This window comes from Notamacropus eugenii, chromosome X (genome assembly GCF_028372415.1).
Source record: "Notamacropus eugenii isolate mMacEug1 chromosome X, mMacEug1.pri_v2, whole genome shotgun sequence".
Classification (NCBI taxonomy): Eukaryota; Metazoa; Chordata; class Mammalia; order Diprotodontia; family Macropodidae; genus Notamacropus; species Notamacropus eugenii.
Window position 1 is genome coordinate 22881449 of NC_092879.1, and position 22746 is coordinate 22904194.

General features: G+C 51.4%; 1 protein-coding gene across 3 annotated transcripts in view; it reads right to left on the reverse strand.

Moving 5' to 3' along the window:
- Nucleotides 1–765: 765 nt before the first annotated feature.
- HCFC1 (host cell factor C1) overlaps nt 766–22746 on the reverse strand; it is a 28396-nt gene continuing 6415 nt past the window's right edge. The window contains exons 2-26 of one of the 3 annotated variants that reach the window (XM_072626247.1): nt 20326–20474; nt 19943–20103; nt 19087–19295; nt 18151–18235; nt 17074–17180; nt 16732–16911; nt 16285–16650; nt 15776–15936; nt 15032–15229; nt 14329–14553; nt 13936–14040; nt 12963–13182; nt 12433–12575; nt 12145–12283; nt 11444–11664; nt 9168–10830; nt 8637–8800; nt 6980–7532; nt 6060–6395; nt 5378–5493; nt 5157–5291; nt 4516–4701; nt 3615–3912; nt 3082–3145; nt 766–2921 (exon numbers count right to left, since the gene is read on the reverse strand). In XM_072626247.1, the coding sequence (XP_072482348.1) occupies nt 2882–2921; nt 3082–3145; nt 3615–3912; nt 4516–4701; nt 5157–5291; nt 5378–5493; nt 6060–6395; nt 6980–7532; nt 8637–8800; nt 9168–10830; nt 11444–11664; nt 12145–12283; nt 12433–12575; nt 12963–13182; nt 13936–14040; nt 14329–14553; nt 15032–15229; nt 15776–15936; nt 16285–16650; nt 16732–16911; nt 17074–17180; nt 18151–18235; nt 19087–19295; nt 19943–20103; nt 20326–20474 (6224 nt within the window). In that variant the 3' untranslated portion in view covers nt 766–2881. Of the gene's footprint in view, nt 2922–3081; nt 3146–3614; nt 3913–4515; nt 4702–5156; nt 5292–5377; nt 5494–6059; nt 6396–6979; nt 7533–8636; nt 8801–9167; nt 10831–11443; nt 11665–12144; nt 12284–12432; nt 12576–12833; nt 13183–13935; nt 14041–14328; nt 14554–15031; nt 15230–15775; nt 15937–16284; nt 16651–16731; nt 16912–17073; nt 17181–18150; nt 18236–19086; nt 19296–19942; nt 20104–20325; nt 20475–22746 lie in introns of all 3 variants that reach the window. The other 2 variants (XM_072626246.1, XM_072626245.1) reach the window with 2 other exon arrangements.

Genomic DNA, 22746 nt, shown 5'->3' on the forward strand with positions numbered 1-22746 from the left:
TGAGACTTTCACTTTTTAACCAATAAAATTTGCTTTTTCTAGCTGGGGAAAGATGAGATTGGACTTCAACGATTGTTTTCTTCCACCTTTAACATTCTCTGATCAAGTTGGGAAACTGAGAAACAGCAGGTGACATAAATAAGAGGGAACCCCATTTTTGTGCCCAAATGTGGTATGTTGGTAGGTCCCTGTCCTGGTTTCCTCTTCTCCAGTACAAAGAATTCGAAGAGGGAACTGAGCAGGGGAAGTCTAAGTAGCAAAGCAGCCAGTTACATCACCCCCCAGACACCCTGGGACATTCCATCCTCCACCCTTTTCCTCCTGGTTCGTGTGCTCGGCTCCATGTCATACTAGGGGAACGCAGACCCAATGGATTATTTTAACGCATTTCTTCAAGATATAACCTCTCTAAGGTGGCCCCTTAGATGACCTTAAAAGTCACCTCTGTCATCTCCTTTTCACAGATGGGACAACTGAGATCTAGAGTTTTGAAATCCAGAGATTTGAACCTGTCCAAAGCCAAACAGCTGGTTAGAAGTGGGACTCAAAGCTAGTCTCCCCGGGTAGCAAGCTTTACTCTAAAGGAAGGTTAGAAACTCCCTCTAAGCTGGGCCCCATGACTCGAGTAACCCAAACAAAGTACTGTACTTTCCATTTGGAGAGCAGAGGTAGAGCAAGGGAACATGTGTTTTCCACCTCTGGGCCTTTGGGGATGCTCTTTGGAGAGTTCCAGGATTGTGGGTGGGGGAGAAGACAACCACATGGTTATTTCAAAAAAACGTATTTTATTGTTCAAAATAGCACAAACAACATAGCACTAGGGTAATATTGAGTCACAGGGGGAGGGGGGCTCTACAATGGAAGATAGAACAGCTGTTCTTAAAAAAAAAAAGCAAGAAATTAAAGGGGGTGGGTGGTAGAAGATGAAGAAAAACAGATGGCAGGACCAGGCGAATGGAATCTAAGAGACTAAACAGTAAAGTCTTCCACAGTGAAATATACTATAATACAAAAGAACAGAGGCCCTACAGTTTTGTAGGGTCCAACAGCAGAGGGGTGAAGATGGTACCTCGGGTGAGTGGGGAAAAGGATAGCGGTCACTACCTCTTCAGGCTGGCCCAAGAACTGAGAGACCCTACCCAGGTCCTCAAGGCTGGCTGCTCGTTTGGAAATTCTTTTTGTATAGCATTTTTCAAAGTGCTCATTTTGCCAACGCGGATTTTGGGCACTGGGGAGCTTGGCTCCCCACAGACATCCTGCTTACATTGAGTTTAGCTCCCATCTCACTGGCTCTACTCTTCAGGAGAGCAGGTGGGTGAGGCTGGAGAGCAAGGCCTACAAATTCATGGAATCTGTAGGCCAGAGTTGCTGGCTTTGATAAAGAGCACCCCACCCCCCTCCAATCACCAAACTCCAACCTCTTCCAATCCAATGATCCACTCTTCCCTTTCAATTCCCCTCTCTCCCAAAATTCCAAAGCTTTGGGGGAGGGGAAGGAGCAGTTGTCTCTTGTGACCCCATCTTCGCCAAAAACTTTCCTGTTTGGACTGGCCCTAGCTGGGCAGGGCTGGGTCTGGAGGGAGCGCAAACATAAAAGGATTGGGGGGACAGGGGAGGCAGCATGTTCCAACATTACCTTCCCTGAAAACCAGCCTGATTTAGGGTTCGCTCATTTCCCAACTTGCCTGGTGACTAGGGGGTTTGAGCGTGTTGTGTGCTATCGGCTCCTTCCTCCCAATTAACCTGACATACCCTCCTCTTTTGGGGGAACTGGACCAGCAGAAGGTTAAGGGACCAGCAATATGCAATGTGTTTGCAGTCGAGAAATCAAAGTATCTAAAGTCTCTGTCTCTGCTGGTACTACCCAGGGGTGCCATTCTCTTCTCATCCTGGCCAGTTTAGCCTCCCCAGGACATCCCTGCCAAGACTGACACTAAACCAGAAAAAAAAAAAAATGAATCCGTTTTGTACATTGCTAAAAGATACCCCCCCAAAGGGAAAAAAGCCCCACGTACTATAAGATTGTAATAAAAATGAGCTTCATTTCTTCAATTTTTTACTTAAAATAAAAAAAAAAAAAGATGAGAATTCCTCCCTTCCCCCGACCCTAACTTGTCTGGGGCTCCCTCACCCTTGTGTGGCAAGGGGGGGGCACAATGTGATGCCAGGGTCCTGGGGAGTCCCAGGCTTGGAGGGTACAGGGGGGAGGCAAGTTTAAGGAACTTGGGTGGCTGCAAACTAAAAGGATAAAAAGACAAAAGATGCCCATGAGGTTGGCACAGCCTGTGGAGGAAGGGATAGGAAGGGAGAAGAGGGGAGGAAGGCTAAGTGCCCTTTGCCGGTTTCTCATGGCTCATGTCCTCTTCCTCCTCCTCCTCCTCCTCCATTCCCATACCTGTCTCCTCTGCAACCCCAGGGAAATCAAGAATGAAGAAATGTTTGTTTTAAAAAGGAATTTTCAGTTTCTCTTTCAAAGGTTATGAATATGGAGCAAGCATAAAACCTACAGGGGACTGTTGCTGTGGACAGCATCCATGGGCAGAGGGAGGCTGCCAATGGGCCCCTCCTGGGGGCTGCCTACTGTCTGAGGCTTGGGACTACATGCAAAATTCAGCACGGGGGCCAGGGTGTGAAGGCCTCTCCTTCTCAAGCTAACTTTTCTCCCTTCCCAACCCAACAATCAAATGTGCTTTCTTCATAATAACTTGTCCTCCCCACCCCTTAAAAAAATAACAAAAACCCGGAGAGCAAGCAAACTGGGCAGAGGGAGGCTCCGAAGGTGCCGGGGCGGGAGAAGTTGCACAAGGCGCAGCAGGCGGCGGCATCTCTGAAGCAGAGCAGGGGCCGGGGAGAGGGGTGGGCATCTGGGAGAAGGGGTTGTTCACTGGCCATCTGTCTTGGCTTTCTTTGGAGCAGATTTCCTTGAGAAGAGGGCAAAGAAGAGTCAGGACCGGATCCCAGTAATTCAAGACCTCAGTGGCAGGAAGCTTCCCATGGACAGTGGTGAGCACCCCCCCCTCCCACTCTCCATCCCGTTTCTCTCCAAGCTTTCATGAGCCCCAGTAAGGAGGCCCCACTTACATTTCTGGGGAGGACAAGGGCCGCTTGGTGGCAGGCTTTGAGCTGGAGCTGTCTTTGCTGGATTCTACAATAGAACATACAGGATGGAAAGAAGGGGGTGAATGGAAGTGGAGAGGAGATCGGGTCTCAACAGCACGTTGGCGCTGTGCTTTTGGCATCCCAACTCCCTCATCAGAGAACATGGCCCCTTCTTCAGGACTCAAGTTGTGAAATCACCTTGTATCTACACACATACACGGGTTATCTTAATTAAAAAAAAAAAAAGTAATAACCTGTTCCCCTCTCCTAGTCTCTTTCCATCCACCCCCCTCCCTTCTTCAAATGTCTTCTCCATGAGACTATGAGCTCAAGGGAAAGGATTAGATCTTCTTTGTCTCTCCAAATCTTAGGATAGGCTTCTGGGATGATAATCCCCCTTCTCCCCTGTGGAGGGGAGGCAGAGCATTATGGTATAATGGATGACCTATAGTAAGAAGTATCCTTCAAACCCTACCCAGAAGACCCCCAGTTCCCCTCCTATGGACAGTGCCTACCTTGCAACCACCTGACTTGTGTGGCAGGGCCATAGCCCTTCTCATTGCGGGCAGCAATGCGGAAGATGATGGCGGGCTTGGTGGTATAGTCAATGTGGGCATTGGAGAGGCTGGAGGACTGCACCAGGCAGGACGGGTTGGGCCCACAGTAGACCCGCATGAAGGCCAGCTGAGCTGGGGCAGAGCTTTTTGGTTCACCTGCCTGGGAGCTCTGGATGGCTAGGTATACCGAATACTCAATGATCTTGCCTGAGGTCACTGAAGGTGGCTCCCAGGTGAGGTGTGCACCATCGGGACTCTTGGGGGACAGAGGAGAAAGAGAGAGAAAAAAGAGAGAGAAGTAAAAAACTGAAAGGCCCAAGGCAACCATTGTCAGTCTGAGATGCCAATATGCAAATACTTTACTATGGAAGAGGGAACAAGTGGTAACCAAAGATCCAAAATTTAAGACAGGTGAGACCCTGAAACACAGCTACAAGCTCCCCTTCTCACCACCCGCTAGATCATAGAAAGACACTCACAGCTGTGAGCTAGTTCAACCTCACTTTATAAGTAGGGAAACTGAGGCTTAAAAAGGAAATGGTGGCTTGTGTGAGGTCATGCAATTGATTAGTAGGAGTGGTAATGCCACGAGGAGGACTATGTCCCAAGCCTAGGGCTCACACACCACACTGCTTCTCAGACTTACTATGTTGGTGTTCCAGGCAGACAAACACATTTCCTGCATCCACCCTACCCTACCACTCCACTCCTTCAACCTTCCCACTTCTGTTCACCATAAGCCTTCCCAGCTGTCCCTGGTGCTTTGTATAGAGGATGCCACACAAAGAGAGGCTGGGGACAAACTGGACAGGTAAAGAAGAGACCCTAGAAGGTAGTCCAGACTCAGGCTAATACTCACTTTACTGATTTTAATGGCACAGGGAGCCCCAGGGAAGCCAGGCAGACAAGTCTTAAAGGCTGAGATCTCACTGAAGGGCCCCCGGCCACAGGCATTGATACCTGCGACACGGAACTTGTAGGCTGTGCCTGGCTGGAGCTCTTGCTTCTTTAGCTGGTTGTAGTCAGGGATAGTGCCTGAGTCATCCTGGGGAAGGGAGGGGAAAATATAGCTAACTGTTAGCCAGCTGAAGCTACGTGCCTGGCTTCCCACCAAGGACCTTCCAGTGGGCTTGGCAGCCAGGGTACAGGGGAGAGCAGAAAAGCTGATGCTTTAAGTCATTACAAAAGGACTACAAGCTGTTGCTTTAATTAAGGGAATGATTCTCTCCCCAACTTTCTTAGCACCTAAAAGCCTAAGAAAACAGTGGCTGAAGCTTTTCTCTGGTCCTACCCACTATATCTAATGAACAGACCCTGACATCTGACTTCAGTCAAGTGGAGTTATTCATCAGCAAGAGGTGGCAGGGACTGGGGCAAGACAGTGAAACATGAAAGATCTCAGTTACTAGAACCTGGGGGCAGGGGAAACGGAGCACCCTCCGTGCCACACTCAGACCCAGGTTGGAGGCGAGGGGACCAAACGCTCCCAGGGGCACTCACATCACTTGGGGCATCATCTGGAGGCAGGAAATAGTGCATCACCATCATGTTGGTGCCCTTGATGACCCCGACATCAAACCACTGGTTTTCCTTCTTTGCTGTGGCTTTCATGGGTGGGGGCAGGGGATCTGGTTTCTATGGAAGACAATCAAGGGATGGAGTCAATCTCAAGGCTGTGTGGAGGGGTCGTGTTCCCTTATGGACCATCGCACCCAACTCACCCCCACTGGTGACTCGATGCCATTAGCTACCTCAGCCAGGGCAGCAGCTGCCTGGAGTTTCGCTGGACTAGCCACCACTGGCTGAGGAGCCACAAATGTGTTGGATGGAGCCAAACCTGGGAAAACAAAGTGGCTGATGAAAGAGGTCCCAGGGAGACCTGGCTCTCACATCCTGTGCCCTGCACCTTCTTCCACAGCTGCTATCCTGGCCCTGCGGCGACTGCCAGTGGTACCAGGCCCTTGGGGCAGGGCCTCTGCCATGGCCACAAAAGGGCACATGCTTTCAGGCTGTTGCCTTCTTCCTTAAATGAGCTTTCTTCTCCCGAGAACTGTGAAGAGGACTTCACTGCGAAGAGGACTTTGAGAGAAGTCTGGGGTGTGAGTCTTGAATCCAGATCTCTTCCCTCTAAATCATTCCACCCCACACAGGCAAACACTTAAGGCTGGCCGCCTCCAGGGGCTTCTTAGCTTTGTCTGCTCCCTGAGGAAAGGGCTGAAAGTCACCTTAAGTCTGAAGGTGATGGTAGGGGATGGGGGGGGGGGGGGGGAGCTTGGCAGCAGGCAACAAGAAATGTGTGTTCCCTAAGGATCGGTTCAGGCCCCAACACTGGGAGGATCCCAGAGTGATCCCCACATTACTCCTGGTCAACACTCCATTCGAGTGGCCAAGGCACCCACTTACTCTCTGTTGCTGTGGAAGGCAGAAGGGCCACAGTGCTGGTGACAGCACAGGCTAGGTCACTGAGGCCATTGCTTTCCGTGGCTGGGTCATTGAGGCTGTCAGCAGGGGCCAGAGCCTCAGTGGGCAGGTGGTGGTGGTGATGGTGCACCTGAGCCTGGGCTTGGGCCTGAGCCTCCTGCAATTGTTGCTGCTGCTGCACCAAAGCAGCCAGTTCCTGCTGGGTCAGCACAATGGGGATAGAAGTAGGCTGCCCCTCCTGGCCCTCGGCTGTCAAGTGCCCCAGTTCTGCCTGGGCCACTGCGGCTGCATCAGATGTGTCCATTGGCTCGCCGGCACCTGCTCCAGGGCCAAAGGGAACACAGATCAGAGCTCTAGCCAATTCAGGAATGACATCAGCCCTGGCTCCCCAGGTGGCCATTAGTGACTTGGGACCCTTACCTCTCCCAGCTCTGGGGAGTAGGGCCAAGCTGCCAGGCTTTCAGGAGAGACCACCCCATTCCAGTCCCCCCGCCACCTAACGAGAGGACAAGCCAAAGAACCCTCTGCACCTTCCCACCCTCATTTCTTACTGTTCTTCAGCACCAAGTAGGGCATTCTGCTAAGTGGCCTAGCTTCTTGGGCTGCTCTCCTGCTTTGCTCAGACCACTGCTACTGCTTCCTCCTCCTCCCCCTCCTCCAACCTCTACCCACACCTGGCCTCTATTGCCTACCACCCACTCATTCCCCTGAAACCTTAGAGCAACTCAGATCTCTCTGTGCCGTAGCTCTGAGTTTGGGCCTATCTGCAGCAGGCCCTTAAGAAGCTGGGTACCCCCACCTCACTGACTCCAACAGTGTCAGCAGAGATGGCAGCATCCTCAAACAGGTATGGGTGGCTCTGAAGGTTCTTTCTACCTAGATTCCCTCTCACAGAAACTTACCCATCACAGCCTGCTGGGCTGCCTGGAGCACAGCCTGGATGGCCAGGGCCTGGGCTTCCTCAGTAGCTGCTGCCTGAGCCGCAGCCTCAGCTGCTGCTGTCACTGCCAGTTCCTCTGGGGTAAGGCCTGTGACCATAAGGGTCGTTGTGCCAGCCTGAGCCTCAGCCATCAGCTCTTGGGGCAGGGACAATTGGTCCACCTCAGGCTGCGGCTGCGGCTGTACCATGACAGCAGTCACCACTGCTGAGCTGGTAGCCTCCTGTCCTGGGGAGGGTGCCCCAGCCCCACTCATGTCTACTGCTGCCTGTAGATCAGGGCTGTGAGTAGCTGATGGGCCCTCGCCCTGCTCCCCTCCGGGAGCAGATGGGGGCTGTAAGAGGTGCTGTGGAGCTTCTGTCTCAGATGGGATCTCCTCTAAGGGCTGGAGAATGTCTGTGGCCGAGAGGGCCACCTCCTGCGCGTCTGCGCTAGTCACAGCCACTGCTATTGTGGCTGAGACAGACGCTTCCGTAGTCATGGCATCGGGAGGCATCTCCGTCATTGCTGAAATGTTCTACAAGGTTAGAGGGAGGTAGCAGTCAGATGAGAAGCAACAATCACAAACCGTTTCTTTCCTAAGGTTTTCCTTGGAAATGTTAAAATGACGTGCTTTTGTTGAGGGGGGAGATGTACCCACAAAAGCTGCAAGAGCAACCTACTGGGAGAGCCTTGATGTGGATGAAAGGGCTAGGGACACTAGTTCTAGTTCCAAGGTTCTCGGTAACTCATTTTCTGTAACCATAGTAACCTCTGAGTTTCTGTTGCTTCACCTCTACAAAATGGAAGTTCCAAATCCTGCCTCCTTGTAGCTAAGTGGGTTTTGTGTAAAGCTGCTACTGAGAGGGGGCTTAGGAAATATAGCCAACTCTGCTGCCTGGGCAATGGCTGTTTCTTCAGGCTCTTAGGCTTCTTGACCTGGTGGCCATGATGGGCATGGTTATACAGCACTCCCTCCCCCTCAAAGTTGCTCCTCCTCTTCTATCCCATCTGTTTTCTGCCCAAATGATGGCATGGCTATATAGCGCCCTGATCTCTATACCCGGGAAAGAGAGAACACTGAGTGTCACACACAGTAGATGGAGGTTTGGAGACAAGAGATGTCACACTGGAAGGAGAAGTGATGGGAGTGGACAAGAGAGCTGTGCGGGGTCAACACTCAACATCCCAGGGGCCACAGGGGCTGGGGAAAAGGCAGATTCAGAATTTGCTAAACAGCAATGGCAAAGACAACTAAGACAAAAGGGTTGCTAATAGTCCAGCTGAAGCAAAAGTTGGTGCAAGGTAAGGGGAAGACTGACTAAGGGAGAACTAAGAGCATGTGGCCAGTGGGGGCTTCTTGGGATGGGAACATGAAAGGGAAGCGGGATGCTGGAGAGCCAGGCCAGGCTAGATCTTGGCCTACACTCAGGTCATCCCTCTCCCGTGTCCTGGTTGGGCTGCTTGGTCCGACCCCAACATCCTGTCTGAGGCCCACAGCAACCCCACAGAACCACAAATATACTACTCTTTCATGGACACGAACAGAAAGGACATGAGGAGCCAAGAATAACAGCCCTACCCAGGAAGGTGCCCCAGCCCCTCTGGTTTGTAAAGGAAAGGTTAATGATGGCCTTCTCACCGGCACTGAGGGACCAGGAACTGGTGTGGACTGGGTCACAGTGGTCACAGCTCGGGTCTGGATGGAAGACACTGTTGTGGCGATGGTACCAGAGCCAGTGGCGGCCATGCTTTCTCCTTGGGTGTTGTCCTGCTCCCCCTGACTGCCTGCAGATGGCGGTGGGTCTGTGGGAAGGCAAATAGGTGGGTTGGGAATGAAAGCTGGGCTGGGGTACACTCGGTGTAGGAAGGGCCTAATGATACTTTTCATCTCTCCCATGAGACTCTAGAGAAGTGGGAAAAGAGGTGTGGGGCCCAATAGAAGAAACCTGAGTTAGGAGTAAGGTGCTAGCTCCTATGGTGCCTCTGCAGAGGTACATGACCTTAAGACTTTTAGCTGATTTCTCTCGCCCAACTTATCACAGAGGTATCTTAAGATGTGATTGGGGGCAAATTCAAGTTTCCTTCCCCTGGGGAGCTCCCATTCTAAAGACTCCTGTTCTAAAACCAGGGTTGGGGGCCTGAATAAAAGGATGACTTGCCTCTAACTCACCTTGGTTTGAGCTCATGTTTGAGGTGACAGTGGTGGCCGTATGTGTGGTGCCTGTCTCATGGGTTTCACAGGGGGGGTTGGTACACACCCTCTGCCCTGGGGAGGGGGCTGGTGCTGCTGCAGAATCTAAGGCTGCCTCCAGGGTCTTCTGGGAGGGGCTGGGCCCAGAGGATGGGACAGCAAAGTTGACTGTCATGGTGGTGCCAGTGGAGGTGGTCTGGTGAGTCTCACAATGAGGGCTAGCAGGTATCTGCTGCCCAGGCTGACTTGAGCCTACATTGGAGGTGGCAGTGGTGGCCGTATGTGTGGTGCCAGTCTCGTGGGTCTCACAGGGTGGGTTGGAGCACACCTGCTGGAGAGTGCCTGCATTCGAGGTAGTGGCTGTGTTGGTGGTACCAGTCTCATGCGTTTCACAAGGTGGGTTGGAACAGGAGGCAGCAGCGGCCAGGCAAAGCACCTCTGTGGCTTTCATAGTCATAGTGGTGCTGGTGGAACTGGTCTGATGTGTTTGGCATGAGGGCTTTGTGGGCCCCTGTACCCCATTGGCCTCCCCGGGGCCCATGGTGGACCGGGCTGTAGTCGGGGTGTTTGTTGTATGGGTATGCTGTACCTCAGTCTGCCGGCTGATGAAGGCTAGTTGCCCTAAGCCTGTGCCGGTACCACCCCCACTAGCTGAGCTGCTCTGAGCTGATGGCCCCACAGAACCTGTGGTGGTGGCACCAGTCTCACAAGATGGACTGGGGCAAACTCGGGGAGCAGCTGGGCATGGTGTCTCTGTAGCTTTCACAGTCATGGTGGTGCTGGTTGCGTTGGTCTGATGGGTTTGGCATGGGGCCTTGGCAGGAGCCTGTGCTCCCTCTGGCTCCCCAGTGCCCCTATTAGGCCGAGCTGTGGTGGGGATGTTGGTTGTGTGAGTGTGATGTGTCTCACGCTGCTGGCTGGCAGTTGCTGGCTGCCCTGGGCCCATGTTGGACATGGCAGTAGTGGCAGTGCTGGTGGTTCCTGTCTCATGGGTCTCACATGGGGGGTTGGAGCATACTTGCTGCACAGCCATGTTCGATGCAGCTATATTGGTGGTACCTGCTTCCAGGGGCAGGCCTGGGGGGTTGGAGTACATGTGCTGTCCGGCCATACTAGAAGTGGCTGTATTGGTGGTCCCTGTCTCATGGGTCTCACAGGGGGGGTTGGAGCACACAATCTGCCCTGCCCCTAGCAGTGTGGGGACTGTAAGGTTGGCACTGACCACAGTGGGAGTGTTGGTGGTGCCTGTCTCATGGATCTCACAGGGGGGGTTTGAACAGACCCGCACCACACTGCTGTTCTGTCCCATTGCTGAGGTCACCAGTGAGGCACCTGCCTCCTGCCTATCACAAACAAATTGGACCTGGGTTGGCTGCTGGAGGCCCCCAAGGTTTGCTACTACGGTTGTAGTGGCTGTATTGGTAGTGCCCGTCTCATGGGTCTCGCAAGGGGGGTTGGAGCACACTAGTGTCACAGTGCCGGGCTGCACATCACCCTGGCCTGATTCAGCGATTGTGACTGTGGCCGTGGGCTGCTCTGTTGTAGGCGAGGCCAAGATGGAGACCGGCAGGTCATGCACTGGCTGGGCCTCTACTCCACTGGGTGTGGTAATCAACGTCACTTGAGTGGGCTGAGAGACAGGCTAGGAAAAAACAGAAGTAGAAACCCCCCCCCAATCCATCAAGTCTCCTTTCTCATGTCATCCCCTTTTCTTCCCATCCTCCCCAGTCCTCTCCACCCTGGCTCAGCTCTGAGGCTGGGGCAGCCTCCTAAGTTGGGTAAGCACAGTGCTGGCATGTAGAACGGGTATGGCACGGTGAGAAAGCCAACCCCAGCCCTTCAGATTAATTTGGGAATCCTATTTCTCAAGTCCAGGAAGGTATTTGGGGGTGTCCAGGGAGGGAAAGGAGAGTGAAGAAATGAAGGAAGTCACTTACACCAATACACTTACATAAAGGTGTTCCTTCAATCCCCAGTCCAGGAGACCATACCCCACTTGCTAGTGAAATGTTCAAAGTCTCATCCACATGGCAGTGGGAGGTTTTCTCCCTTCACCTTACTTAATGTTACCATGTGAGGTTAGATGGGAGATGATTCAATAGGAAATTCAAACAGGAAAATCCAAGGATTTGTCCAGGGTCATACAATGAGAATCTGGCTCTCCTGCCATCCAGCCTGACCTGCTTATCATGCTACCATACTGATTAGTTCTATGGTGAGCTGTTTGGCTGAGTGCTAGTGGAGGAAGGGCCTACCTGCATGGTAATGGTTGGGGTGGTGAGCCCTCCTGCCGCCGTCAGAGTGGTCTGGGCAGCTGACACAGTAATGGCTGTAGGATTGATCACCTGGCTCGAAAGGGTGGCAATGGTGCCCAGGGTGGTGATAGGAGTGGCTAGGGAGGCATTAGTGTTATGCCCGCCTGCTCCAGCGAGGCTGGTGGACACTGTACCGGTTACAGTGCCAAGGGTTGTGACTCCTGGAGGAAAGGGGAAACCAGATGAGATAAGCCTCACTAGCTTACCTGCCCAGCTTTCTGCCCCATGGGAGCTGAAGAGCTCCCCATTCTCTCTCTTAGTAACACTAGTTTGGTAGATCCTGAGATGGCAGGTACCAGGGAGAAAATATCTGATGCCTGGAGTGGACACTAGCAGGAATGTAAGTTTAAAGGGGCAAACAATGGTAAATACAGTGAGTGTGGGACATAGAACAGTAAGGGAAAAATAAAAATGAAAGACCCAAGGAGCTCTTGAAAGTGAGTTGAATGTGAAGACACAATATCGGAACATGTTTGGGAGCTTCTGGGGGTTCAATGGTGCCCTCCAGGGAGGATACCTCGGTCCCATGACCTCCATGCCATTCTCTCCCTTTCCCCTCCTGCGAGGCAGCAGAAGGATTAGATGAAGAGGATGCAGAGGCCAAGTGCTTGACCTGACTCCCTCCTGTCTGTCAGACATACCTGTGGTGCCTTTAACTACCAGGGTGGTGACAGTTGGCTTGACAGCAGATACTGTGACTGGGGTGACAAGCCGCACCCCACCCATGGGAACTGTCCGGAGGATGGTGCCTGGCTGTCCAGGGGCTCCCTTCAGCACTACCTGTAATGCCAAAGGTTAGGGGGCTGAGCAATTCTTGGCAAATACTCCAGGATACCCCAAGAAAGCAGTTTGAAGATCTTCTCAAAGGATGGGGAAGAAGGCGATGGATAATGTCGGATAATGTCAGTGGAGCAGTGGGCATGGCTCACCTGGGTCACGCCCTGCTGCCCATGCCCAGTAGCGATTTTGGGGACAGCAGTGATGATTTTGGCAGGTGTGCCTGTGCCCGATGTCATGACCTTTGTGGTGATGATGGTGATGGGGGATTTGATGCCAGGGCTGCTGGTTACACCTAGAAGGATGGGAGACGCTCTGGTAGAAGACAACAACTGCCAACTTTGCCCTCAAAACCCACCTCCAGCCAACTGTGGCTCAGTCGTTGCTTTACTCCCAAGTCTATTACCTTCCACCCCTCCAAGTGTCCTAAAAGGAAAAGTCATAGCTACCATGCCACCTCCCCGCAAAGCTTAAAAAAAAAAAGAAAAGGGAAAATAAGAGAACTCCAAACTGCCCCATTTGCTCTCTCCAGCCTCGTAATCCAGTTACTCACCAGCCTGGACCTTATACCCCGACTCAGAATTCAGCCCATTGGGGGACACCCAGGATGTTGTGTCGGGTGACTTTTGGAGAGTAATTGTATTCGGGTACATATCGCGCGGCCCCTGCCCGACGCCCCTACCCGTCGCTCCGGACTGGGTGATGATAGCCGACATGGGGATGGTTTTGATGATGGTGGTGGTGCCCGGTTTGGTGGTATTAGGGGAGACACTGCTGATGCCCAAGATGGTGGGTTTGGTTCCAGTCCCGCTGGCCTGGGTGGTGGTGATGATGGTGGTAGGTTTGCCATCTGCTGACGTTACCAGCTTCAGAATGGTACCCGCTGGCAGGGGTCCTTTGGTCTGAGAATGGCAGAAGTAGGTGAGAGAGAGAAGTGGGAAGGAAGAAATAATGTTCTAGCCAGGCACTGGTGCTCTTTAGCATCCTTTAGCACAGGTCTGGGGGCAGGGAATGGGATAGTTCTATCACTTTGGAAAACCAAGCATCAGAATCTTTCTTGCCGGTTTTTGTTTAAAACTTCTATACATACATGCATACATGTGCGCCTGCCCTAGCTCCAAACCTCTTTTGGTTGAAAAAAAACATAACGAGTGACATTTGTAGTAGGCACAGGTAAACAGCAGCAGCCCAGGCCACTCGCTCCTCTCCTTTTTTTCGTCCTTCAAATGAGATCACATTTGTAAAGTGCTTGGCAAACCTTCACCAGGTCTAAAATGCTAGCTGTTCCTGCTACTGCCGAGTGCTGGTGGCCTGGCCTGGTGCATTTTGGGAAGAAACATGTTTCACTGCTCTTAGTTCACAAGGCCCTTTGCATCCACCCCTTGGCCTTGTCTCTCCCCTGAGCTACTCCAGGGCAGATGCTTGTCTCCTTATACACCCTGCCCCGGCCCACCCCCCACCCCGCCCCAACATTCCATAGCAAACAGTCAAATCTTGATCATCAGTCCTAGTAAAAGAAATCACCCACAGTCACTTACTAGGGAAGTGCCACAAATCTGGAAAGGCGCCTGTTATGTCCTTTTGCAAAATTACTTTTAGAAGGATGAATACATCACCCCACTTCCCCCACTGCTACCCTAGGTTGGGTCGGTTACCTGGATGATCTGAGTCACAGGGCCAGTAGAAGCCTGGCCTGTGACTGCTGAGGTCTGAACCGGTTTGGTCTGAACAACTGACATCACTTTGCCCAGATTAGAAATCTGAAAAGTAAAGGAGAGATGAGATAGAGATTCTGAATATGGACGATTTAGGCATCTGTTTGGCTTATATGTACGTATTTTTAATTTAAAAAAAAAATCTAATTTTTAAAAAGATTTTAAAAAAGCAAGTCAGGACAAATAGGGTAGAGGCTTCACTAGAAGCCAAGTGGTAGCTGCAGTGAGGACTTTCCTAGAATGTACCTCTAAGGTTCCAGCTAGCTACAGCCAGGCTGATCCAGCTCTCATGCCCCTGACTGGGAATTTGCTGTGGTGGTTCTTGTTACTCACCAGGGCACTGCCCCCTGGGACAGAGATGGGGCTCTTCACCAGAGTGATGGTTTTGGTGACCCCACCAACCACGGTGGTTACCACCTGGGCTTGCTGTGCCACAGTCACAGTGCCTGACTTGTGGACAGTGATGATAGGGCGGGTGGGAGTGTTGGCAGCTGAGGACACAGATGTGCCCACTTGAGCGGCTGCCGTCTTTAGCATCCGAGTGGCCGGGTTGCTCACCTGAGGTGGAGGCAAGAGAGACAGTGTGACACCGATTCTAGGGGTCCCTAGAGATAATACCTGAGTGGGCTCACAAAAACCAAACAAAACAGAATTAAAAAGAGCTCCAGATGTTATGCTCTAAGAGCCCCAGAAGTTCTTGCCTTTGTGGATAATTTCCAATGAAGGGTTTTGGGTGGAAGGAAGGGAGACACATCAGTCAAGTGGTCAAGGCTACCATGGTTTGGGTGAAGAGTTCAGCCTCAGTTTCCCTGAATCCTAAGGAAGGACTAGACTTAAGCTACTCCATGTGCAGAATTTGGAAGCTCTCCCAGATCTCAGATCACAACCTTGCTTCTGCTCACTAAAGCCTGCTGTTCTCCTCCAGAACTCCAAGAACAGCCCTGGGGGCTCTGGCTTCCTTTCCTAAGCCTGGAGGATCACAGCAGTGCCAGGAATATCTTACTTCCACCCAGAAGAGAGGGCAGACCAAGCTTACCATGACTGGTGAGGAGGCCACTTTCACTGCGGCTGGAAGTGTGGTGGTGCCAGGAGACACTGCTACTGTTTTAACAATGGTGGTTCCTGCAGGGACACTCAGTACTGTGGGAGCTGAGGAAGGAGGGATCTTTTGGGTGGCTGCAGCTGCTGCAGCCAGGGCTGCCATGCCACTCATCTGAGGGTTGCTTCCAATCACCTAAAAAAAAAAAAAAACACAAGGGAAATAAAAAGGAAGACCTGGCTTGGGCTGGAGTCCTGAGTTTGAGTTGCTCCAACTTGCCTTGCCTTCTGGGTCCACAGGACCCTCTCCTACATTTCAACCTCAGGCCCTCAGCTAACAGAGCTACCTTCCAGAACTTCCTTCTCCTTTCTCCCCTCAGCACAAGCAGGAGGAGTAAGAGGAAGAACCCAATGATCTATACCATGTCTACCATCCCCTCCTCCTGACCCCAAAGTAATATTCTAAAAGGCAAGGACAGATTCCCAAACCCTGGCCACAGGGTTTTTTAATCATCAAACCCCCTATTTGTATTCTCAAGGACTGTGCAATCAGATACAAGCCATTCCTCCCAAGGCCTGTAAAGGCTTTTTAGTTTCTTTTTGTGTTCTCCTCCAAAGGCACAAGCCATTCCTCCCAAGGCCCAGAAAGACTCTTAGTTTCCATCTGCGTTCTCCTCCAAGGGCAACAGAGGATCTCTCTCCAACATCCTTTCATGGTAAAGCCAACTGGGCATCAACTCACTGTCCCCTGGGCACTCTGTGTCGGCACAACCATTCGGACACCAGCAGGCAGCGAAGTCACAGTAACTGGAGCTTTTCCAGGTTGGCTGGCTGGTCGAACAGTGACCAGGGGAGTTCCTGCTGTTGCTTGGGGGCCAGTCACTTTGAGAACAGCAGGGACACCTGCCAATAAAGGAGAGTGGGCGTGCTGGACTTCAGGAGAGCATGCCTACTGTATGACTGCAGAGCAGAGGCCCCTTCCGGGAGTCTCTGTAGGCTGACCCCACCAAGCAAGCTCATGCCACTAACCCCCAGATAGCTAAAGCTCCAGGCCACTGTTCCTAGTTGGGTTGCCTGGTTTTGTTTGTGTGTACCCTAGGAGTACAGACTGTACCGCTACTCCTCTCACACAATGAGTTTAAGATCTGACTAAATGACCACAAAGTTCAGTTGTCCAAAGTCAGATCTCCCTCAGACCTTGCTCTCCCCAACCAGGCAGAGGCCAGCTCAACATGTGGCCATATGGCTCACCTTGAGTCCGACCTGTGGTGGGCACAGGGATGGGGCTGCCAGGCACTGTCGGCAAGACCTGGATGGTGGTGGTTGTGGTTGGGGGGGTTGCAGCTGCCTGTGGGAGCAGCGTAATGCCAACCTGGGCCAGCGGCTGCACGGCAGGGGCTGCTGCAGCTGGGGCAGGGCTCTTGGGGGGATTGATAGGCACAGATGGAACTGGGTTGGCTGCAGGTGAGGTGGCGGCGGTGGCAGCAGCAGCAGGAATGTCATACTTCTGGAGCTGCAGAAGATAGCTGTCAGCTGTTGGCACGGCTCCCCAGCTCACCTCCAGGGAGTTGGTGTTGGCTCGGACCAGCTGCACCCGGGATGGGGCAGGAGGCTTTTCTGTAAATGCAAACACATCAGAAAGGAATGAGTGGAATACTTCCAGTGAAGCAGTGGGCTTGCCTCAGAAATCCATCTTACCTGTCTCTAGGTACCAGAGGTCCTTACAGCAGACTTGGTTATTCCACGCCTTTCGGTAACCATCTCGCCCACTCCAGATATAGAGCCGAGTATTAATGGCCACAGCACAGTGCCCAGCTCTAGCCCGGGGGATATTGTCCTCCAGTGTGTCCATCAGAATAGCTTCCCATGCCATGGTGTCTGGGGCAAGGGAGGAAGGATGAGGAAACCAACAGTGTGCATTAGACTCTGAATCCCGTGAATTTCTGCAGCATTGGTTCTGGGGGTGGCAGGGTCTGACAGTTCTGCTGGGCCCACCTGCCCACAGTGCCCCCTGCCCAATGGGTGAGGATTGAGCCATACCCAAGTTGAGACAGGCCAGTGTGTTGGTGCACTTCCACTCCTTCTCATGTGTGGCCACTTTGACGTCATCCATGACAAGAGGAACCCAGCCACCGAACACATACATTCTGGAGGAAGGAGGACGGAACATGTAGATGATGGGCTTCGAGGCTCTCCCAGGGCAAAGCCTTCAGCCTGCCTCCTGGGGCTGGGAATTCTCTGCTCCACCTCACCTCTGTGCCTAAGTCTTTATTTGAAATTTGAACCTGAAAGCTCCTCACTGAATTCCTATGAACACCCTCATTCACTTAGCTTCCTGACAATAGTGCCAATCCCCTCCATTCTGAAATTCCTCCTGAGTCCATTTGGCCCAAGGGCTCAGGGCTGGGGCAAAAGTCTCCAGGGAGCATCCTGCCACAGCTTGTTCCCAAGACAGAGTCCAAGGGCTCTGAGCTAGGCAGGGGATCCTGATAGCTCCCTACTGACCACTCCTCTACAGAGAGGAAGCAAGCTCCTTTTTGTCTGGGGTGCAGATTCTATTTGAGATAGGGAACCCTTCTGGAAAAACTCTTACAAATGCAGAAGAGTGGCAGCTAGTCTGCAAAGTCAGAACGTCAGAGGCAGGATCTGAACCCAGGTCTTCCTGACTCTAAGGCTGGCCCACCAGATATGATACCACGTGGTTTCTCTTACCCTGTCCTTGTCTTTTTATAGGGACACAATATTAAAACCAGAAGTGACCTGAGATAGTCTAACCTTTTTATACTCCCAGGCCACTATCCAAAGTTATTTGCTTCTCTTTGGCTCTAGCCTCACTATTGCCTCGATGGTATTGGGTTTGTTGGTTTCCATGCCCTGGTGCATGTGTGACAACTCTTTATTTGAGTTCACTTTAAGTATTCCTGTAAGTAAGGCATTCAATTTTTCTGAAAGCCCAGGCACAAGCACGATCCCCCTTTGGGAAAGAGGTGGGATTCCAGGGATCCAATCCTACAACTCAACAGCCTTGGGAAGCTGCCCAATGAATGAAGACACTCATCCTTGGCCCTCAGGGGCTGCTGGGCCAGTGGGCATGAAAGGGGAAGATGATTGACTCACTTGTTTCCTATGGTGGTGGCAGAATGCAGACTTCGAGGAAGAGGAGCCACCCCACTGAGAGTAGGTTTATTCCAGGTCAGGGTCTCTGTACACACAAGAAAGAGTTCAATTTTCTACCAACTTCTAATAATATGGACCTAATCTACAGGGAGCCCTGCTGGCCCAGAGTGACACGTTCTGTGGGAAGGAGAGTACGGAATGCAGAATTGCTAGATATTATCCGGTCCAGTCTCCCATCCATGTAGAACTCCTTCTACAGCACCCGTAACTGGTTGTTTCACTTCTACTTGAACATTTTAACTGATGGGGATTCAACCAAATTTTGTGGTTGGCCAGTTCTAGTTTTGAGAATACTCTCAGGTTAAGTTGAAATCTGCTTTAAAAATTTTTTTGGTAACCCAAAGCTACTTTACCCTCTCTTTTATATGCCAGCCCTTCAAAGAGAAGGACTGCCATCCCCTTGCCCCACCAAGTATTTTCTTCTCAAGGATACGCCCCTCCCTCAAGCTCCTTCCTAGGTCACAGCTGTATGGTGGAGTGGACAGTATGGGGAGGCCCCTGATCTATGTACACTCTCTGTCTCAGGCTGATCCCACATAAGCCAACAGGCCATTGTGAAGCCAGCCTTCTTCCTTTGGACACTGCTCTCTCCCAGAAGTGAGAAAGTTAGTCATCAGCATCAGAGAAGCCTCTTTACACAGATAGGGCAGGCAGAAAAGCTTGCTCTTTGACCTCAGGAAGTGCCGGAAATCTTAGTTCTAAAGATGACTGATTGGATGAGGGCCACCACACAAAACACAACAACCATTCAGAGAAGTTCTGCCCGAGACAGCAAAAAAGAACAAAGATATACCTCTGTTTCCCCCAAAGTTTTGCCTCATACATTGCAGATGCCAGACTCTAGCTAGAAGTCAACCCTTCCCTCTAGATTCTTACCAATATCTAAGGTCCACAGGTCTCCAAGCCTGCAGCCACTCATTCCCCCGTAGATGACCAGCTTGGATTTCTTGTTGTCCTTTTCTGTATAGACTACAGCTGTGTGGGACTCCCTGGGGGGTGGCAGGACCCCATAAGTGATGGGGATGTCCCAGGCTACCACGCCAGAGCCTGGTCGTAACTCCAGGATATATAGGTCATTCAGGTACCTAAAAAAGAGAGTAGTCCTATCAAGTTGCTACATTCCCTGAAACTTATAACTAGGTGATAGGTTTTATACGCCAGATATTTCTAGATCACATCTGGATGCATGGAGAATCATCAAAAGCCACAAGGCCAAGTTCACTCCTATTTCCCCTTCCACCTTCTCCCTGGGAAGGGTCCCACATCCATTGCCCAAAGTGAGCCAAAGCCCCAGGTAGCTTTCTGCCCCTCCGACACACAGAGCTAGGCATTGTACAGAGTGAGACAAGAACATCTCTAGACAGGAAGGCCCCTTGGCCTAAGGCCCTGGAAAATACCACACTTGCAGGCAGCCAAGGCTAAGCAGAAAGGCCAACTCGAGCTCTATGGGGGTGTGGGGAGGGGCTGTATCCCTGAGACTGGCAATTCATACAGGTCAAAGCGGGAAGGGCTATTCACTTCACAGCTGCAAACCATGATTCAGCTGTTCCATGATTCTCAGAGTGTCTAGGTGTTAGAACAAAGGGAGCAGCAGGAGAGATCCTTAAGAAATCCAGTCATGACATCTCCACTGAGGCCCTTCCTAACCAAGTGCAGCTCCTGGCTCAGGCTGGGACCACGGAGTCTCGGAGCCTTGACTACGGGATTCTAGGGCTGAAGGGAAAAGCCTCACCTCGGAATGTTGTTCTTAGGATCCTCGCTGTCGTTAGCCAAACCCCCAAACAGGTAGCATTTGTTGCCCACGAGAGAAAAGCTGTGCCCGAGTCGAGGGCATGGAGGAGGCCCATTTTTGGGGGCTTTTGCTTTAAGCCTTTTCCACTCCCACCTGCTTGCCTGTAACCAGAGGACAAAGGGTATCAAGTCCTGCTGAAGAAATGGTGGGAGCCTGGAAGGTGGATGGCGGGGTGTGGCCCCAGGGAGGTCCCCTCGAGGAGGCCCCATTCAGTTCTGGTCCCTTTTGTCTAGAGCCTCTCTGCTAAATTAGCTCCTGTACCCCCAAACTCCCAACCTTGGAGGCAGAGGATTGTCCCCCAGATCCCAAGGCCAGGCTGTTACCTGCAACTCGTAGAGGTCGTTGCTGTACTTCCCATACTCCACCATCCCACCAAACACCAGCAGGCGAGTCCCATCACACACAAAGCCATAGGCTGCGCAGCCTGGAGGGATGTCCCCTCGAACCGCGGGGATGAACCATTGGTTGGTTGCTGGAAAGAAGCAGCAACAGTCAGAAAACTGCTCAGGAAAGACTTTGGGCCAGGGACAGAGGCTGAAGATTCTGCCATTTCTTCTCTGTCCCTTATTTACCAAGACGTGAAAACCATTCTATCACTAACCCCTTGTTTCACCTCACAGGAAGATGTTGCTACACTACAGATTTAGGGGGGTGGTCAGCTTGGACCCCCCCCCCCACGTACATACAGAGTTCACCGCCGCCCCCCCCCCCCAGCTCGTTCTGCCTTGAGAATGACTTTGTTTCACGCCAAGTTCCTTATAATATGAAGAAAGTTAGTGACCAATATAACCTGATTTTGGGAATCTTCTTCCCTGAATGTCTCCTGTTTTCCACTGGCTACTTATCTTGCTATAATGTTCAACAGTTTGCCCAACAGAATGCACTCTCCAGAGGGCCTCACCATCCATCAAGGCTTGAAACTTCAGTGCACCTCAATGCTGCTTTCCCATTCACTCCACATATTCAATCTGTTGCCAAATCTTGTCCTTTCTGGCCAAAGACTTCTATTGAACACTTCTCTTTTCCAGTCACATACAACCAGAAGTCTAGCTCCGGGCCCTCTTCTCCTCTTACCTAGACTACTGTGATAATTTTCCTGCCTTCAAATCTTCCACTAGGCTATCAGTGATTTTTCTCAAGTTAGCTTGGACTCTGCCAGGCCTGCTCAATGAAATCCAGTGGTACCTTACTGCTACTGTCAAGGGAATAGGTTGGGGGGGAAAGGGGGAAGAGAGAATTATGATTTCCATAATAATCGATATGTGTAATAAATACACTAATAGATTAGATTTTTATGTAAGAATCAGAATTCCCTTCACATCCCCAATAGAAACTACTGTTCAGCATTAAAAGTTCTTACCTTTTCAATCTTTCTTCCATACCCTCTCTATCTAGCTAGACTGGTCTCCTTGCAGTTCCTTGAAGCCACATGCCATGTCCTGTGTCCATGCCTTTTCTCTGGTTGTCCTGCAATGCTCTCCCCCAACCCCCCACTACAAGAAGCCTTTCCAAGTCTCCAAAGATAGAAGTGATTACATTTCGCTTACTTTGTCTCTATCTTCAATAGTTCTATGTTGTATCCCCACCCCCCACCCAAGGGCTTAGCAAGTGCCTGGCACATAGTAGGCACTTAAAAACGCTTGCTGCCTAATTGAATGCTGAATATTCAAGGCTTAAATCTCCTGTACTTGGAAGCTATAGAGTCTTCTTCCCTGTCACGACCTCATCAATAGTGTCCCTTTAAATCTGCTGAGCACGAGGGGAGGCACACTGCTTCTTTTCCAGGGGTTCAGTCGGAAGATGAAGCAAATAGAAGAAAAAGGGGAAATTAAGCGGAGGTCTTGTTTTTTTTGTGGCTGAGTAAAGGACTAATCAACCCCTCCTTACAAGAGCAGAGTGACTATTCAGTGGTGATAAAACACCACAAACCACTTCCCATCCTGTGTGTGCGTGTATTCGTTCACAAGCACTCCGGGCGCACCCCCCCCCCCCCATCCTGAGGAGCCAGCTCCATCACATCCAGTTCTGAGGAATGCAGAATGGGATCTCCCCAGATCACCACCAGACTGGCCTCCCTTGCACTAAAGCATAGTACTAACAAACCAGTGAGATCAGCAGACCATGGTGAAAGGCCTGGGGGAGCCTGGACAGGCTAGTCAAATATCTTCCAGTTGGAAGTGGGAGGGCAAAGGTACAAAGAGCCAGGGGAAGCCAACTGCTTCACAAGAGATAAAATGCTACATCCTTAGTGAGTTAGTGTTCAAAGGCAGAGTAAACGGACGGTGAGATTCAAGTTGCTTCTTTGAGTTGCATATAAACTGCTTTTCTGACTGTGGCTGTGGAAGTGGGGGTTGGTAGGATTGGGAAGCCCATGGTCATGACCTGATTCCAGCAGCCTCACCAAGAGTTGCCACACTTGTCTCAGGGTCTCTGCTTTACCATCTGTGCTATCTCCGAGATGCCCTTATAGTTGCAGTAGAGCCAAACAACTCCCTTTTCTTAGGTAGTACTGCCCCCCCCCCAATAGAAATGCAAATTAAAACAACCCTGAGCAACCACCTCACACTTATCAGATTGGCAAAAATGATAAATGCTGGAGGGGACATAGGAAAACTGGGACACTAATGCACTGTTGGTGGAGTTGTGACCTGATCTAACCAATCCTGGGAGCAATTTGGAACTATGCCCAAAGGGCTGTAAAACTGTGCATAGCCTTTGATACAGCCATACCACTACTAGGTCTG